Source organism: Hyperoodon ampullatus, assembly GCF_949752795.1.
Source record: "Hyperoodon ampullatus genome assembly, chromosome: 9".
NCBI classification, from domain to species: Eukaryota; Metazoa; Chordata; class Mammalia; order Artiodactyla; family Ziphiidae; genus Hyperoodon; species Hyperoodon ampullatus.
In genome coordinates, this window is record NC_136922.1 from 67,115,270 (window position 1) to 67,133,738 (window position 18,469).

The 18,469-nt window shown below is 39.7% G+C and overlaps 1 protein-coding gene across 1 annotated transcript in view; it reads left to right on the forward strand.

The window, feature by feature from the left end:
* Positions 1 to 6,793: 6,793 nt before the first annotated feature.
* Positions 6,794 to 18,469, forward strand: part of SEPTIN7 (septin 7) — a 113,360-nt gene continuing 101,684 nt past the window's right edge. Inside the window, exon 1 of the mRNA XM_079710958.1 lies at positions 6,794 to 6,985. Coding sequence (XP_079567084.1) covers positions 6,905 to 6,985 — 81 coding nt within the window. The 5' untranslated portion in view covers positions 6,794 to 6,904. The remainder of the gene's footprint in view (positions 6,986 to 18,469) is intronic.

An 18,469-nucleotide genomic window follows, 5' to 3' on the forward strand; every position in this document is an offset into this window, starting at 1 on the left:
CCAGGGCAGTCTGGATTCAGACATCCTACTTCTGTGCTGCTTTCTCCCCCACTCCCTCCTTGGCTGGTGAGAAAAAGAAAAACTCCTCCTTCTAAGGTAAAGAATTTAAGAATGAGAGCTATTTGCTGTTTGTTTAAATCTCTGGTCTTCAAATTGCATGGTTCTCTCATTTTATTTTATTTTATTTTATTGTTTTGTTATTACTGCTGTGTCTTTTGGCCTCTCTTCCTCTGTGGGGTAAAGTTTGATCTTTACAAAGGAAGAGGAAGTATGAGGCTTTATTTTTTCTAATTTCTGGTCACTCGTTGTATAACCTTGCAAGTATCACTTGACTTCCTGTACCGTATAGATTCTTAATCTATAAAAGGGCATGCAAATATCTATTCCCTTTCATTTGTAAAACATAACACTGTTAATTATTTTAGTTAAATTCTTTTATCTCAACAGAACTTTTCTCTGATAACTATGCTATTTGATCGTGAATTTAACACTAGAATGCACTATTAGTTTTCAAATATTTAAAATTTAAATACAAAAGTATTTAAACCATACTTACCTTGATTCCCTGTGTTTGTATTTCATTACACTTAAAACAGATTTTGTGGGTGGTAGAATATTTCTTTTGGGGAATATCTTGAATTATGAGGTTTCATATTCAAAATCTGACTTGAACAAAATATACTCCCATATTCATTAATAATATGAAACTAAATTAGCTTCAGCTTTTGTGAATGTTATGTCTTTTTCACAAGAAAAAAAGTTTTACTTAGTTAATGACTTTATTTTACATATCATTTCTTAATGCTCTTCTACTGTTCTTCAAAGGAGAAAAGAAAAGTACTCAAGGGCTTTTTGGATATTTGGACATTACGGTAAACAAAGAAATATTACAGATTGCCTAACCCACTTCATAAAATACACATCTGAAATTTCAAGCTCCACTCCCACCACCCAGCCTGACTATGCTAAGTTTTGGCAATGTAGAAAACAGGACAAACTTGTTCTATAAGAAGTGCCATCTCACTTATACTGTCATTTTCTCAGTTGGTGCTTAAGGAAAACCTTCGGATAGACCTAATACCATTCACATGTCTTTCTTCTTGCATTAAAGGAAGAAGTACCTGAAAATTGTAAAAAACAAACAAACAAACAAAAACCCATCTTACCCTTTCTCCAGACCAAATGTCTAGCAAATGAGAATAGGATTCAGGAAAACAGAGGAACAAATCTCTCCATCTGATGTCTTGTGTATTTGAAAAGTGAGATATTTGAACTTTGTCTCAGGCTCTTACAAATTCTGAGACCTTGAGTAAATCCCTTCACTTCTCTGAACATTGGTTTCCTCGTTTAAAAAATAAGGGTAATATCTATTGCACAACATTGTTATATCAATTAAATTTGATTGATGTGAAATGGCTGGCTATAAAAATTCTTATCGTCAAGTCAACTATCAGATTATGATAGGTAGTCCTGCTCTATTACCAAAGCTAGAACGTAGCATATTTATCATAGACAATTACCAAAACAATTGCATTCGTATAACACTTCATAGTTTACAAAGTACATTCACCTAAAAAATACTTTCACTTATGCATATTCAGGTAATAAGCCTGGGTGTTTTTTTCCCTATTCAGATATTAATTCCGGGCATTTGGGGAGAAGCTTTAAGAAACATTCAGCAGCTGTGTGCCAGAGTTTTGGCAAACTGACATTCATTCATTATTTAACACATCAACATTGAACACACATAATATGTGCTAGTGCAGCAATTCTCAAACTTTTGGGCTCTGGATCTCTTTACATTCCTACAAATTATTGAGGATCCCAAAGACTTTTTGTTTATGTGGAATGTATTTATTGATATTACTGTATTAGAAATTAAAACTGATAAGTTTAAAATTGATTTATTCATTAAAAAACAATAAATCCACTAAATGTTAACATAAATAATACACTTGTATGAAAAATAGCCATATCTTCCAAAACAACAACAACAAAATAGTTTGAAGAGTGCCATGCCATTGTTTTACATTTTTGCAAATCCCTTTAATATCTGGCTTAATATTAGACAACTGGATTATTTGTGTTCTCACATTCATTCTGCTGCAGTTAATACACTTCATGTAGTCTCTGGAAAACTCCACTGTTACGCTCATGAGAGACTGAAAATGAAAAAGGTTTAAAAAAAAAAAAAAAAACAAAAAAAAACAGGGCTTCCCTGGTGGTGCAGTGGTTGAGAGTCCGCCTGCCGATGCAGGGGACACGGGTTCGTGCCCCGGTCCAGGAAGATCCCACATGCCGTGGAGCGGCTAGGCCCGTGAGCCATGGCCGCTGAGCCTGCGCGTCCGGAGCCTGTGCTCCACAACGGGAGAGGCCGCAACAGTGAGAGGCCCGCGTACAGCAAAAAAAAAAAAAAAAAAAGACAAAGTCTTAGTATTATAATTAAAATAATTTTGACCTCATGGATTCCGTCACATCTCAGAGATCTACCTCCCTCAAGAGTTCCCCATTCCACACATTAACCACTGAGCTAGTGTCTAGGATCCAGTTGTGACTCAAGAAATAGTTGCTGAATGAAGTAATGAATACCATACCTTGTGCTAGGTGTTGGGGACACACAAATGAACAAGACAGAAGTCCCTGGCCTTAAGGAGCTTAGATTCCAATGGAAGAGACAAATATTTACAAAACTGTGCTATCACTGCCACCACTGGAGTAAATACAAGATCCTGTGGGGTGTAAGAGGGTACCTTGCCCAATCTTGGGACATCAAGGAAGGATTTTAGAGAACATCATGAGACTTAAAGGAGAAAGCCAGGTAAGGAATGCAAATATAAAAGGAGAGTGAAGTGTCCCAGACATAGGGAGAAGCAAGACTTGCTAGAGTTTAGAGAGAGAGCAAGGCATGGCAGCTTGACCATTAATAAGAAAATGTATCATGTAAGTTTCCTGAGGGATAATTTGAAGACTTTATATAGGGGACTGACATAAAGTTTAGAAAGTTCACTCTAGGTACAATGTGAAGAATGAATTGGAGTAGAACAGGGTGACAGGCAGAAAGACTATTGCAGAGAGTTGAGGCAGGAGATAATATTGGCCTAGCTGGAATAGTAGTAATGGAGATGGAGAGAAATGCAGAAATTAAGAGATATATGAGAAAGAAAAACTGCCAGGACTTTCTCATGGCTGTAGGAGGTGAGAGAGAGGGAGGGGCCGAGTATTAACACCCACATTTCTGGCTTAGTCAGTTGGGTTGATGATGATACCACTTAGAGACTGGGAACATAAAAGCACATATAGTGAAAATGAGTTTAATTTGGGATACACTGTTTTGAGAACATCAAGACATACATTTTGAGGGCAGTCAGGTATGTAGATTTATAGAAAGGAGAGAGAACTGGACTAGAAATTTATACTTAGGAGTTATCAGCCTATATATGGTCACTGAGCCATGGAACTGAATGAGATGACTAAAGGAGAGTATAAAAAGTGATATAGGAATAAACTGACTAGGATACATCTCTGAGGTACATGGACACTTAAGTGACAGGCAGAAGATAAAGGTTCTAGAAGGTAAAATAAAGAAGCCCGAGATATAGGAGGAAAGCTAGGAAAGTGTGGTTTCACAAATCAAGGGATGTAAATACAGCAGGTCACTAGTATCAAATGTTCAAGTAAAATTTTTTTTAAGTGTCCACTAGGTTGAACGAAAAGGTTGTTAGTGATCCTTGTTGAGAATTTCAGTGGAATGATAGAGACAGAACCCAGAAACTTATTGAGTAAATAAATAATCCATTGAGTGAAGTTCCTGGGAAGGTAGGAAGAGACAGAATCCAAAGAGTAGGCCAGAGAGATGGAATACAGAGAACATGTAGAAATCTGTGCCTCAGGTGTGGGGGGGACACACCTGATCCATTGTGATGTCTGAAAGGTGGGTGTAGATACAGGTAGGCTTATGAATGTGGAGGCAGGAAGTTGTTGGAGTTCCTCTCTGATGCATTCTAATTTCTGCTGAGAATAAATGATGGAGTTGGTTTGAAAATGGAGAAAATCTGAAGCGGCTGTTGTGGAAGAGAGCTAACTAGGGAAACAAGCATTGCTTGGCAAAGTTGAAGGCGCATTGAAGATTGGACATTATAAATATGTAGTGAAAACAATCCACATAGTCTATCCAGAATTTCAGGTCAGTTTTTTGTTTTTAAAAAGCTGTTTCTGAATCAGAAGGTTAAGGTCTAGACTATATTTTATTTACAAATATAATACTGTAGACAGTGCAGTAGAGATCACGAAACTAATACAATAATTCTCTCTCTCTCTCTCCATTCCCCCCAGTATAATTTATAATACACAGGTGCATGCACACAAACACACACACATTATGTATAATATCATTGACTATTAGAACTCCTCAGGGACGAAGTGCCATAAGATGTCATCATCTCACTGCTTGTAACCCTCCATTTAATTTTCAGTGGAAAGTGGTGAAGCTATTATTGTGTGGGATGGAATTTGTAGGACAATATGAACAAACCTCAGGCAAAGAACTTATTATTTATATTAAGAATTTATCCATTTTCAGAGAGCAAAATAACAAAATTCACCTCTCTCACATCCATTAAGAGATCCCCCTCAAAGACACATATCAACAGAGATGGGAGGCAGAGATTTTCTTTTTTATAAACTATTAGATTTTATTAAACAATAATAGTATTCAGAATAATTTTATATTTTAAAATAATCTGTACATAGGTAACATTTATTAAGCATATACTATGGACTGGGCACATCTAACTCTCACAAAAACTCCATTAGATAAGTATTATTCCCATTTATAGATGAGGAAACTGGATCACAGCAAGGTTAAGAAAGTTGTCCTTGGGTATTTGGCTAGAAAATGGTAGAAGTGGGATGTGAATCCACGCAGTTTGACTCCAGAGGCCACACATTTAAATTCTCTGCTGCACTGCCTTCTTCAAAGAAGAAATTTAACAAAATTTTCCAAGTAAAGGGCTCCTGTGAGGTTTCAGAAATTTAACACAATGATTGGTTGAGCAGACAAATTGTAACACACTTTATGAGCAATTTAGTAACAATGGAGACTTGAGAAACAGTATCAAGACACAAAATAAACTGTTTCCTTAGATTAAATTTCCATTAAAAATTTACTTGGAAACTTTTCAAGTATACAGAGGAGTGCAGACAATAATTACAATTTAACACTCATGTATCCTCCACCTACCTTTAATGTTTTGTCACATTTCTGCAAATTATTTTTGGTAGAAAATAAAACATTCTATGAGGTGAACCCGGTTACATTCCCTTCTCCTCCTCTCTGGCACTAACTGCTACTCTGAATTTGGTATCTATCATTTCCTTACATGATTTTCACAGTTTGATCTCACAGTTTCTTGTTTTTAAACTTTATTTATGGTATACCATATACATCTTTCTGTAAATTGCTTTTTTCTCAATTTATGTTAATGAACTCTAGAGTAATATTACTAATAGTTTTAGTTCATTAATTTCCATCTTGTAGCATTCTGTGTACGTCAATTTGTCTAATAATGTAACTTGTTCATCCATTCTCCCGTAAGTGGACATTTAAATTGTTTCACTAATATAAGCAATGCTGCTATGAACATTCTTGTGCGGGCTCATAACTACATATGTATATATTCCATAACATGCAGTTTAACAGGAAAGATAATACGTGTGTATGAACTATACAACGAAGACAGCGATTAGTTTTTCTGAAAGGTACAAAAGATCACGGGTTGTTCTGAGCAATACGAGGCTACTTTCACTAGAAAATATTTGGGGACGGCTCCAACGACCAAGCGACATTCACTGCTAATTAATAGTACAAGACCGCACATTTTAACCCTTAATTACTCTTTAACTGATACCCAATAGTTTCACGTGTGTCCATTCAGTTTCTCAACTAGAGTGTGAGCGCCAGGAGGACCGAACCGGGCACCAACAGGCTGAGCCAATACGAGTGTGACCGTGGAGAATCCGCAGTGGAAGCTGCAGCAGCCGACCTGCTGGCTGTGCCAGGCCACCGGAAAGTGACAGCGCGAGGGCAATGTCGGGGCAACCAGGGCCTAATCTCACTTTTCACTCCTAAAGTCAAAGAAGCTGAGGAAACGGGGACGGTGGGGGCACAGACACCTGCCTCAAAGTGTCTCTCCACTTAATTCACAATGCCGCCAGGTCAGTAGCTAGGAGTGGAAGCGTGGACGCGGCCCCTGCCCAGAGCGTAACCCCCCAGTCTGGCCACTTCGCCTTACGCCAATTTCGTAAGGAGGCGCAGAGGGCAACCCGGAGGCTCCCCCAGCTCCAAAACCTGACGTGAAATTGCGCGGGGCTGCACCGACGGCGGCCATCTTTGATTCGGGCAAAACCACACCCTCGCACCCCACCGGCCACTCCCTCTCAGCGTCCCCAGGGTTTTCACCCACAAACGTAAGGCGTTAACCTTAGAGGGAGTGCTCAAGAAACACGCACAGAGGCCTGACTATCCATGACCCCGGAGGTGCCAAATGCCGCCAATTTTACCATGGCAGCTAAACCCGAGCAGCAAAGGAACGCTGACGCCAATGAAGTCATGCTCGAAAAACGAGCAAGTCGGCGGGGCAGCGATGAAGTAATCTCGCGAGATCGAAGCCAGCCTCCGCTCGGCCCGGAAGCCTCGACTGAGGGGGCAGAGGGGCTGAGGGGCGGAGGGGTGGAGGGGCGGAGGAGGGAGCAGGAGTCGGGCGAGAGCCAGTGGAGGAGTCCGCCTGCTGTCGCCTGCGTAAGCGAAGCAGCGACGCCGGGCGGCTACGCCGCGGAATCGGCGTAGGCGGCTTTGGAGAATCCGCGGGCTGCGCTGCGCCCGGGCTGGTCGCGGAGGGGGGAGGGGATGTCGGTCAGTGCGAGATCCGCTGCTGCTGAGGAGAGGATCGTCAACAGCAGCACCATGGGTGAGTCTCAGCTCTGGGCCGTCCCGACTCGGGTCGGCGGCTCGGGACGCGGAGGGGCTCTGCGTCCCCCTGACCTGGCCTGGGGAACGCCCTGAGGCGAGGCGGGGGGCTGCGGCGAAGGGAGGTGGTGTGGGGGCGACGGCGGGCCCGGGGCGCGGTGGCGGCGGCGGGCCCGGGGGGAGGGGAGGCGGCGGCAGTGACAGTTTGAATTGAATGTGAGGAGAGCCGAGGCGGCGGCATTTCCTGTGCCGCGGCGGGCGGGCCTGGGGAGCCGGGAGACGTGAGCCGCGAGACCTGAGCCGCGGCCTCCGCCGCCGCGGCCCGAGCAACCCGAGCGGGGTCGCCTTCGCCGGGCCAGCCGGTTCCACGGCCCTGCTTCCTCTCGTCGGCGGCCGCAGAACCCGTGGCGGAGCTCCTCTCGTGGGGAGTGGGCCTGGCGAGGAGGGTGGGGATGTGTGTGCGCGCCCGGGTGAGGGTGCTGTGTGGGCCGGCCCCGGGAGGGCGGCGGCGGGGAGGGAGGAAGAAGGATGCACCAGGCTGAAGCTGCGGTGGAGGCGGCGGCTGCAGCGGCTGCAGCGGCTCCAGCGAGTGTGTCGCCTCCTGGCTCCCCCTTCCCGCCTCTGGGGCTTCCTTTCCCCAGGCGCGGCCCCGAAGGCCGGTGGATGGCGGGCAAGGCTTGAGCAAGGAGGATAAGGAGCCTGGTTTGGGCTTAATTTTTAAGAAAAAGGGAAAAGAGAACATTTAGGAAGGGCGCCCTCCCGAGGAGCTGAAGGGGTGGGAAGGGTCTCTGGAAAAGGGAGGGAGTTGGAGATACGGACTGGTGATGTTTAAGGAAATTAATTTTTGAAAATAGTTTAGTATTCTCATTTATTCTCTTAAGAAGCCCTTTCATTTCCTTTCCTCCTCCACGTATTGGAAAAAGAACAAGGCCATTTCATTCACATTTTCCACTCCCAAGTTCCATTTCATACTGTGTGTTTAGTAGGAAGTAAGCAATTGAGATTTTTCTAACACATTTCCAGTTGCTAAGTTACATTTTGAGAGTACACTTTTCAAATCTGGGTTTTTATAGTGCAGGGAAAGAACTTGTAAGGTCAGGTGTTTGCTTAGATACCGAGATAATTTATTCTTGCGACTTATATTGTTATAGTTCAACTTTACGATTTCTTTTCGCGTTATTTTGATGAAATGGAAGGATATCTTCCTTGGTGCCCTTGATAATCTAAATGAGCAGATAATCTATATTCAAAAGCATTTTACTCGTTTTACGTATTTATGTACATGCAGGTGATGAGTATGGTCAGCCCCCCACCCCCCAAGTTTATAAGCAAGTTGAGGAAACTTTAGGCATTAAGTGTACAGGTATGGATGAACTTTATGAAATCCTGATAGACTAAAGGATAGTGCCTTAGCAGGATACAAACAATTAAGAAGCTAGTTAAATGCTGCTTGGATCCCTTATTCCTGCAAATAGCAGGGGAAGGAGCACGGCGTTGGGGGGCGGTCAGGAAACAATCTTTCATCCCACCCAGCTGTTCAGTGGGTGGGGCTAGAGGAGATTGGGTTGACTGGAGCTATGAAATAACTGTGGAAGCTACATAGATGGGTTGTATGGTAACATTGTGTCCTTCTGTGTTGGGACAACATGATGGAGCCAGGTCTTCTCAATACAGTTATTAAAAATATCACATGCACGCTGAGGCTCACAGAATTGAAGTTCATAACTGAGAAATTTATTTTGTGTTTATATCAAGTAGATTTTAATTTACAGAAAGAATATTATAATTATGGAAATCAAGAAATGTTTGGTTTCTGGTTTTGATTTGGAGATAAGGTATTCCATACATAACTACATGAAAGGTAAATTATGTATCGAATACATATCAGTTACCTATAGATTATGTTTCAGAAGTTTGTTATGAAATTGATTCTTTGGATTTGTGTATTTTCCCATAGAAATAATCTTAAATAAGTACATGACAGGACTTCTGAGCTGGTGTGAGACAAGGTAGGACCCCTGGCAGACTTTAGAGCAATTGTAGAGAATTAAAAATAACACACAAAAAAAAAAAAAAAAAAAAAAAAAATAAAAAAAAATAAAAATAACACACACACACACACACACACACACACGGAGGAGAAGGAGTTAGATTTCCAGTTCTCAATAACGGGGAGTGGTCAGATGCGTAGACCAGTTGGAGTGAAGATAGGGGTAGAGCAAGTTGGTTTCAGACTTGTAAATTGATGGTATGCGTATTCACTATAGACTTTATTCTGGGATTTGCCAATAGAGCATTGTTATCTAATTAAATTACCAGCTGAGAACATTTTTCACATTTTGAGCTAATAAGCTGTCTTCAGTTTTTGATTAGAGGTTGAACATTTTTATTATAACTTTAACATTTATGCATTTTACTAAATTTTGAGACAAAACTAACTTTTGTATTTTTCTGTACAAAGTTTGCTTTGGACTGTAAATGACATAAGGTTTATTGTACAATGAAACTGATGTAGAAAAAAATGTGTTTTTGAGGAGTAGAATTTTAAGGTAGCGTGATTATGGGTTAGGCTTGCCAGATGAGAGCATACTGTTAAATGTAGACTGTTGGTCTCTACAGCAGTGTCTTGCAAACTGCAGGCTGAGACCAATTAGTGGGTCTTGAAATCAATTTTGTGGATTTCTTCCAATAGTTTTTAAAAAGTAGGAAAGAAATTAAAAAATAGCAGTACATTTCACTTGGTAAAAATTTGGGGGGGATAAATTTTGTTTTATAAGTATTGTGTATTGAGCTGGGATATAACATTTTTTTGAAATTAAGAATTGTGATCAAAAAAGTTTGTAAAAACACTTGGGGGATGTGCAGTATGGATGGGTCAGGTCGAACGTCTTTAAACTTTATGGTAGAGGTTGGAGGTCTTAGTGTGAGGAGGGAAGACTAAATGCTGTTAAGTCTATGTGGCTTTTTCTTATTTTTGATTTTTTTTTTTATTAGTTTCTGCTTTATAACAAAGTGAATCAGTCATACATATACATCTGTTCCCACATCCCCTCCCTCATGCATCTCCCTCCCTCCCACCCTCCCCATCCCACCCCTCCAGGCAGTCACAAAGCACCGAGCTGATCTCCCTGTGCTCTGCGGCTGCTTCCCACTATCTATCTACCTTACGTTTGGTAGTGTATATATGTCCATGCCTCTCTTTCCCTTTGTCACAGCTTACCCTTCCCCTTCCCCATATCCTCAAGTCCATTCTCAAGTAGGTCTGTGTCTTTATTCCCGTTTTACCCCTAGGTTCTTCATGACATTTTTTTTTTTTAATTCCATATATATGTGTTAGCATACGGTATTTGTCTTTCTCTTTCTGACTTACTTCACTCTGTATGACAGACTCTAGGTCTATCCACCTCATTACAAATAGCTCAGTTTCGTTTCTTTTTATGGCTGAGTAATATTCCATTGTATATATGTGCCACATCTTCTTTATCCATTCATCCAATGATGGACACTTAGGTTGTTTCCAGCTCCGGGCTATTGTGAATAGAGCTGCAATGAACATTTTGGTACATGTCTCTTTTTGAATTATGGTTTTCTCAGGGTATATGCCTAGTAGTGGGATTGCTGGGTCATATGGTAGTTCTATTTGTAGTTTTTTAAGGAACCTCCGTACTGTTCTCCATAGTGGCTGTACCAATTCACATTCCCACCAGCAGTGCAAGAGTGTTCCCTTTTCTCCACACCCTCTCCAGCATTTATTGTTTCTAGATTTCTTGATGATGGCCATTCTGACTGGTGTGAGATGATATCTCATTGTAGTTTTGATTTGCATTTCTCTAATGATTAATGATGTTGAGCATTCTTTCATGTGTTTGTTGGCAGTCTGTATATCTTCTTTGGAGAAATGCCTATTTAAGTCTTCTGCCCATTTTTGGATTGGGTTGTTTGTTTTTTTGCTATTGAGCTGCATGAGCTGTTTATAAATTTTGGAGATTAATCCTTTGTCAGTTGCTTCATTTGCAAATATTTTCTCCCATTCTGAGGGTTGTCTTTTGGACTTTTTCTTATTTTTGATTAATTTATTCTATATGTAGCTAGTGTGGTTAGAGAATCTGGGGCCTACTTCTCCTTGAGTAGAGGTCATCTCCCAAAGTCATATAAAAGCAGGGTTGATAGTATTATGTCATTAAATATGCCATTAAATATTATGTCTCTGCTCTTGATCTCGAGGAGAAAAAAAAATTTTTTGTCTTGTCCTTTTGCATCATTGAAGATCAAGAGAACCAAATTTTGAGCAAGAGCCTGGGGAAAAGGGGCCAAGAAGGCAGCTTGGTTTGCGTTCAGTGTTGAAGGCCTTAGGTGAGACACACAAAAGGTCCTTGTGATTCATACCTTGTGCAGTCTAGCTCTGCAGAGGTAGGGATTACACATAGGGGTTTGAATTCAAAGTGTTAATAATAACAGAAATATAGTGTAATGACTAAGAAAAAGTACTTTGGTGTCAGACAGACATGAGGTCAAATCCTGGTTTTGCCACTTACTAGATGTATCAGTCAGGATAGGTTAGGTTAATGCTTCTCAAACTGATGAAGGACCTTTTTTCTTCTTTTTTTAAATTTCCAATTCACTGTTGACTGACACAGTTGTAAAATAGAAATTACTGCAAATTTTTTAGTAATGAAGATGTAATTAAAAAGGCAAAAATAAAAGCCCCAATTTTTAAAGATCCAATAGACATAAAATTATTCTGGTATAAAAATTTCCATTTCTATCCTCTCTATTTTTGTACTTCTCTGGTGTAAACCAGTAAACAATCAGACTGGCTCCCTGGTGCACAGACCACACTTTGAATAGCACTGGGTTAGACCATGCTGCAGTAACAAATAGCCCTAAAAGTCTTAGTGGGAGTAGCTTAAAGATGAGGTCTTGCCTGTCATGCTGAAGTTTATGTACTTTATTTTAAGCAAATGTTTTTTAACTTCAGAATTACTTGAAGACTGAGAAGGGTACATAAAGATCCCCTAAGGTTGGGGAGTAAAGCCTGATCCTGCTTACATTATTTTGAAGTTTATCTTAGGTATTCATGTGGCATTTATTTTAGGTAATCATGTGACATTTGCATTTTATCTATATTTGTTTGACTTATATACAATATAAAGATGATCCTCACTCCTCCTTCCCCACCAATTTGGAAGTAAAAATTGACTTGCCTGAAGATGTAATATGTTAATTCTGTTGTTTTGTTTACCTCTGGGGCCACAGCCAAGTACTTTTGGTAGCTTCATTTGAGGTGAGGCTCAGGTCACGGTTTCTCAAACTGGGCACTAGTGCAGTTTGGAGTTTTAGAATTCTTTGAGGGGCTGTCTTGTGCATTGTACAATGTTTATCAGCATCCCTGGATGCCAGTAGCACTGGATGCCAGTAGCACTCCCTCTCCCCAGTGGTGACACTGAAAAAAATGTCTGCAGACATTGCCAAATGTCACCTGGGGTGGCCAGATTGAGAACCATTACACTAGGTGATGGAGAACCATTGAAGGATTGTAGCAGATGGAGAAGAAAAGAAGTCTTTCTTAACCATCTAGTCTATAATTCTTCCTCCTAGAACTCCTACCACTTAAAACTTAGTATTTCTCAAACTTGGGAATCAGAATCACCTAGGTAGCTTGTGTGTTTGTGTAAATTTATCATTTAATTCATGAATTTTTGCAAAACATGATCGGTAATTACTGGATATACAACATTATGGTAGGTCAGTATTTTCCAAAATATAACTGATGAACCTCATGCATGGGGGTCATCCAGGACCTCTTGTTAGAAATGCAGATTAACTGGTTCTCACCACAGACCCAGTGATTCATAGCCACTGAGAGGGGCCCAGTTGTCTGCATTTCTAAATGCTTTCCAAATTATTAAGTAACTTTATTGAGGTATAGCTTTCATACAATAAAATGCACAGGTTTTTTTTTTAAATCATGTTTTCTTTAATCTTCAGATACTGTGATTATGTTCTGGCAGAATGATGACAGATAATTACATAAGGTCAGCAAACATGGTAAAATGCACAGATTTTAAGTGTTCAATGAATTTTGACAAATATATACACCTTGTAGCTTTTATTTCAAACAAGACACAGAACATTTATGTCACTCCAGAGTTCCTTGTGTCCCTGTACATTTATCCTCCTAATGCTCCAGGTATCTACTGATCTGATTTCTAGTATCTATAGATTAGTTTTTTTTTTTTAAACAGCTTTATTGAGATATAATCCATCTACAGTTGACTCAATTAGATTGGTTTTTCTGGGTGGCTTTTTAAAGTTTTCTCCCCCTAACTTCTTCATTGTGAAAGATTTGAAATGTGAAGAGTGATTTTTGTACATACAAACAACAACCATATATCCCTCCTGTCCCCACCCATGATAGCATCAGATACACATTTCTCTCTCATCTTTTAATTTTTTCTACTTAGTGTATCTTAGATTATTTCATATCAGTACGTGAAGAGCATTCTTGTTATATAGCTGCATAGGTCCATAATATGGATAGGCTATAATTTATTTAACATGTCCCCTTCTGATAGACATTTATTTCCAATACTTTGCTATTATAAACCTTGACGTGATGAGTAACCTAGGACATTGATCATTTCACATGTGTTAGCATCTCAGAGCTTTTGAACTCGTTGACACAAGACATTATCAGTTAAAGTGGTAGTATTGATGTTAAGTCATTACCAGCTGGGATTTCAAGACTCAAGTTCATTTATTTAACAAATATATATCTTGTGCCTGCTGTATGCTGGACACTGGGGAAACTGAGTAAAATGCTGTGACTTTAGAAACAGAAGTCATTGTAATTGAGAGCTTAGGTTCTGGACTCAGACCTGGATTCACATCTTTAAAGCTTAACTGAACCTTGGACAAATAACAGCTTTTCTCTTTCCTTCTCTGTAAAGTGGGGATCATAAAGTTATGGGAGAATTAAATGAGAAAATACATGTCAAGTTCTTAGCCTGGCATATAACAAACACTCAGATGTTAGCTTAAAAAAAGTTATCAAACTAAATGGCAATTACTTTTCAGCCTCCATTGTAAGTTTCTTAAAGTAAAGGACTGTATTTTGTTCACTTTTGTATTCCCAACCTGACATTTACATAGTAAATCATTTGTGGTATGATTTAAAGGTATGTAGAACGTACAGTGGAAGTACAGAGTGGGATACCTTTTCCAAACTAGAAAAAAGTGAATCTTCAAAGATGGGTAAGAATGATTAGGCAGAGGAAGAGGAAGGATACTTATTCTAGGCTGAGAAATCATGGTAGTGTAGGGTATGAGGCTAGAGAGATAAGTATAGATCTGGTGTGCTGTGCTGAGGATTTAAAAAAATCTTTATTGAAGGATTTTAAAAGAAGAGTGTTAACTATGAGCATTGTGATAATTCCAGTAGGGATAGATAAAGTACCAAGGTGGGGCTATCCAATGGAGGGTAGTTAACTTAGCAGCCCTAGGACTAAAAGCTAAAGGACAGAACTAGGGCAGTGGCAAAAGGTATGAAGTGTAGGGGATGGTTGTGAGGTTAAGTAGTACGTGAGGAGATGTAGGTAGTGAGTAGTGAATCCATAGTATCTGAGCTTTCTGGTTTGAGTGAATGGGTGGTGAGTAGTTATCATTTCTTGAAAGAGGTAATTTAAAACATGAAATCAAGAGGACTGCAGGACAGGTAAGTGAACATGTCTGGTAGAGTCTCAATACTAGGAGAGACATCTAGGATGGAAAATAAGCATTTTAAGGTTTTTGTAAATTTATTCATTTGTGCTTTGAATTTTTATGTTTAGTAATTGAATCTGCTGTATTGAACAAAAGCTGTACTCTAGTTTGGTCAGTAAATTTGCTGGAACTGTTTTTTTAAGACTTGGTATTTTTTGGTTTAGTGAATAGAGTTAAAGGAAATTGAAATAAAGTGAGTGAAAGTTACGTGTTCTTCACACGTATAAAGAGTTAGACAGACTGAGGTGACCAATTTCTTTCTTTTTTAAAAAAATAAATTTATTTATTTATTTTGGCTGTGTTGGGTCTTCGTTGCTGCATGCAGGCTGTCTCTAGTTGCGGTGAGTGGGGGCTACTCTTTGTTGCGTTGTGTGGGCTTCTCATTGCAGTGGCTTCTCTCATTGCGGAGCACGGGCTCCAGGCACGTGGGCTTCAGTAGTTGTAGCTCTCAGGCTCCAGAATGCAGGCTCAGTAGTTGTGGCACATGGGCTTAGTTGTTCTGCAGCGTGTGGGATCTTCCCGGACCAGGCATTGAACCTGTGTCCGCTGCATTGGCAGGCGGATTCTTAACCACTGTGCCACCAGGGAAGTCCCACCGATTTCTTGAGCAGTACTAAAGTGTTTAGTTATTAAAATTTTTTTACTGGTACATTACAAAGCAGCAGCTGTTTCAGACTTTCTTGCTAATGTTTCTTTATATGAGTGACGTTTTGTATCCTTATACAATTGTCCATTCAGACTAATCAGAGTTCTTTCTTTCTTGAGGAAGATTTTGGTATATATTGTCAATCAGTTTTAGAGAATACTAGAAATATTTTGAGTGAGATAATTATTTGTATAAGAGGAGGCAAATCTTCATAGCAATTTTATCTTGGTGCTTTCTGTTTATACTATTAAAATAACCAGGGTGCCCCCTCATTTGTTACATGTAGCATTCTGAGGTCTGTACAAGGAAGATTTTTTCAGTAACTAGTATACCTTCAAGGATCAACATTTTAAACCATTTTTAATTTTAAAAAGTTTAATAGATATACATAGTTCCTTTTATGATTAACTTAAACAGATAAACCAGGTGGGAAAAAAAGCCATTAAATTATTTCAATCACTGAAGTTTGTTTTGTGTTTTCTTAATTACATTTTTTTTATGATTGTAATTAGTGGTATATTTGTGGTTAGTGGTTCTTAACACTGGTTAGGCATTGGAAACACTTCCAGTGCTTAATACACTTGGAGGCTCATTAATTCACTAGGTATGCGGTGGGGTTCAGAAATATGCATTTTAAGTATTTTAGGTAATTCTGATGAATAGCCAGGGTTGATAACCTCTGATGTGAATTATATATTATGAGGTATATATGTAAAAGTACTCTGTAAACTCTTAAATTTTATACAAAAGCAAGGTATTATTCACTTAATATTTAATAATATTTTTTGGTGTATTCATCTATAGGTTATTTTAAGTATGTATATGGTGTTCCAATGTTGATATCCTAATTATCTAGCCATTTTATTATTTTGAGACATTTAGTAGTTTCAGTATTTTAGAATTATAAAGAGTATTTTATTTTAATTTATTTTATTTTATTTATTTTTGGCTGTGTTGCGTCTCTGTTGTGTGCACGGGCTTTCTCTAGTTGCGGCGAGTGGGGGCTACTCTTTGTTGTGGTGCACAGGCTTCTCATTGCGGTGGCTTCTCTTGTTGTGGCGCACAGGCTCTAGGTGTGTGGGCTTCAGTAGTTGTGTCCCAGGGGCTCTAGCGCTCAGGCTCAGTAGTTGTGGCACACAGGCTTAGTGGCTCTGCGGCATGTGGGATCTTCCCAGACCAGGGATCGAACCCGTGTCCCCTGCATTGGCCGACAGATTCTTAACCACTGTGCCACCAGGGAAGCCCCTATAAATAGTATTTTAAGAAGTATCTTTGGGGCTTCCCTGGTGGTGCAGTGGTTAAGAATCCGCCTGCCAGTGCAGGGGACATGGGTTTGAGCCCTGGTCTGGGAAGATCCCACATGCCGCGGAGCAACTAGGCCCACGTGCCACACTACTGAGCCTGCACCCTAGAGCCTGTGAGCCACAACTACTGAGCCTGCGTGCTACAACTGCTGAAGACCGTGTGCCTAGAGCCTGTGCTCTGCAACAAGAGAAGCCACCACCATGAGAAGCCCGCGCATTACAATGGAGAGTAACCCCCACTCGCTGCAACTAGAGAAAGCCCGTGTGCAGCAACGAAGACTCAACGCAGCCAAAAATAAATAAATAAATAAATAAAATTTATTAAAAAAAAAAAAAAAAAGAAGTATCTTTAAACCTCTTCTGCTTTCCCTAGTTATTTTCCCAGGTCATTTGTTAGTTTAGTATCTTAAATTTGTTTTTAATTTATATTTCTTATATTACTGGAGAGGGATTTTTGTTATGTGTAATCCAGTTAGCTTCCCTACTTTCATTAGAATATACTGAACTTGTTAAAGGCACTATCAGGAATATTTGGTTTTGTGTTGTGACTTATAATACGGGTCTATTAAATAATGCAGTATGAGAGTCGTTTTTGTTTTTAAATTATACATAGTTTTTCACATTTTTCTGCTCTCATGGATGTCTTCTGTCCTTGAAGTTTGTAGCTATCCAGTTTGCTGTTACAAATCTTTGTGTTTTAGCTGCTCAGTCTTTATTTCCTGGTTCATTTCTTTTTTAAAAATTAATTAATTAATTAATTTTTGGCTGTGTTGGGTCTTCATTGCTGTGCACGGGCTTTCTCTAGTTGCGGTAAGTGGGGGCTACTCTTCGTTGCGGTGTGCGGGCTTCTCATTGTGGTGGCTTCTCTTTGTTGTGGAGCATGGGCTGTAGGTGCGCGGGCTTCAGTAGTTGTGGCACATAGGCTCAGTGGTCGTGGCTCACGGGCTCTAGAGCACAGGCTCAGTAGTTGTGGCACACGGGCTTAGTTGCTCCACAGCATGTGGGATCTTCCTGGACCAGGGCTCAAACGCGTGTCCCCTGCATTGGCAGGAGGATTCCTAACCACTGCGCCACCAGGGAAGTCCTTGGTTCATTTCTTTACTGAAGTTCTGCTATCTGTTAAGTATTGGGTTAGATTTCCATTTCTAATTCCCAGCTATATTCTGTACAGTATATTCTGACATGCTGAGTGAAAAGGAAGTTAAGTAGAAATGATTCCTGTTTTATGGATGTATAAAATAATGTGCAAATAGAAAACAACCATGAAAACCAAAATATGTATTCATTGTATAATTTGCAAAACCACAGTTGCTCTGAGTACAGCTTGTAGTCTGTTTTCTGATTACTGAGAAGGGCAAATTGAGTAGACATGAGAACTTGGCATGAAAGGATTAAATTAGTGATCTTAGATAGAACTATAGTCAGTCCTGTCTTGTGTTTTGTATTAGAATATCAAAATTGATCTAATACAGAAAAGTAGGAATTACTTAACCAGGTGATTAATTCAACTGTGAGCCTAAAAGATAACTAGAATAACTTACCTGGCAAACCAAAAATACTTGTTTGTGTTTGACCATGGTGCTGTGCTGTTAAAACGTTAATTATATATATGTAGTTCCTTTTTTTTTTTTTTTTTTACTTTTTTGAAATTTTCGAATAATTGTAGACTTGCTGAAAAGTTGTAGCCCCTATCTTTTTGAAAGTTAAATATTTGGTAAACATGGAGGAAGTGCAGAAGTAATACCAAAAACATGCATATACAGTGTGTTATTATGGGATAAATGCACCATCAAC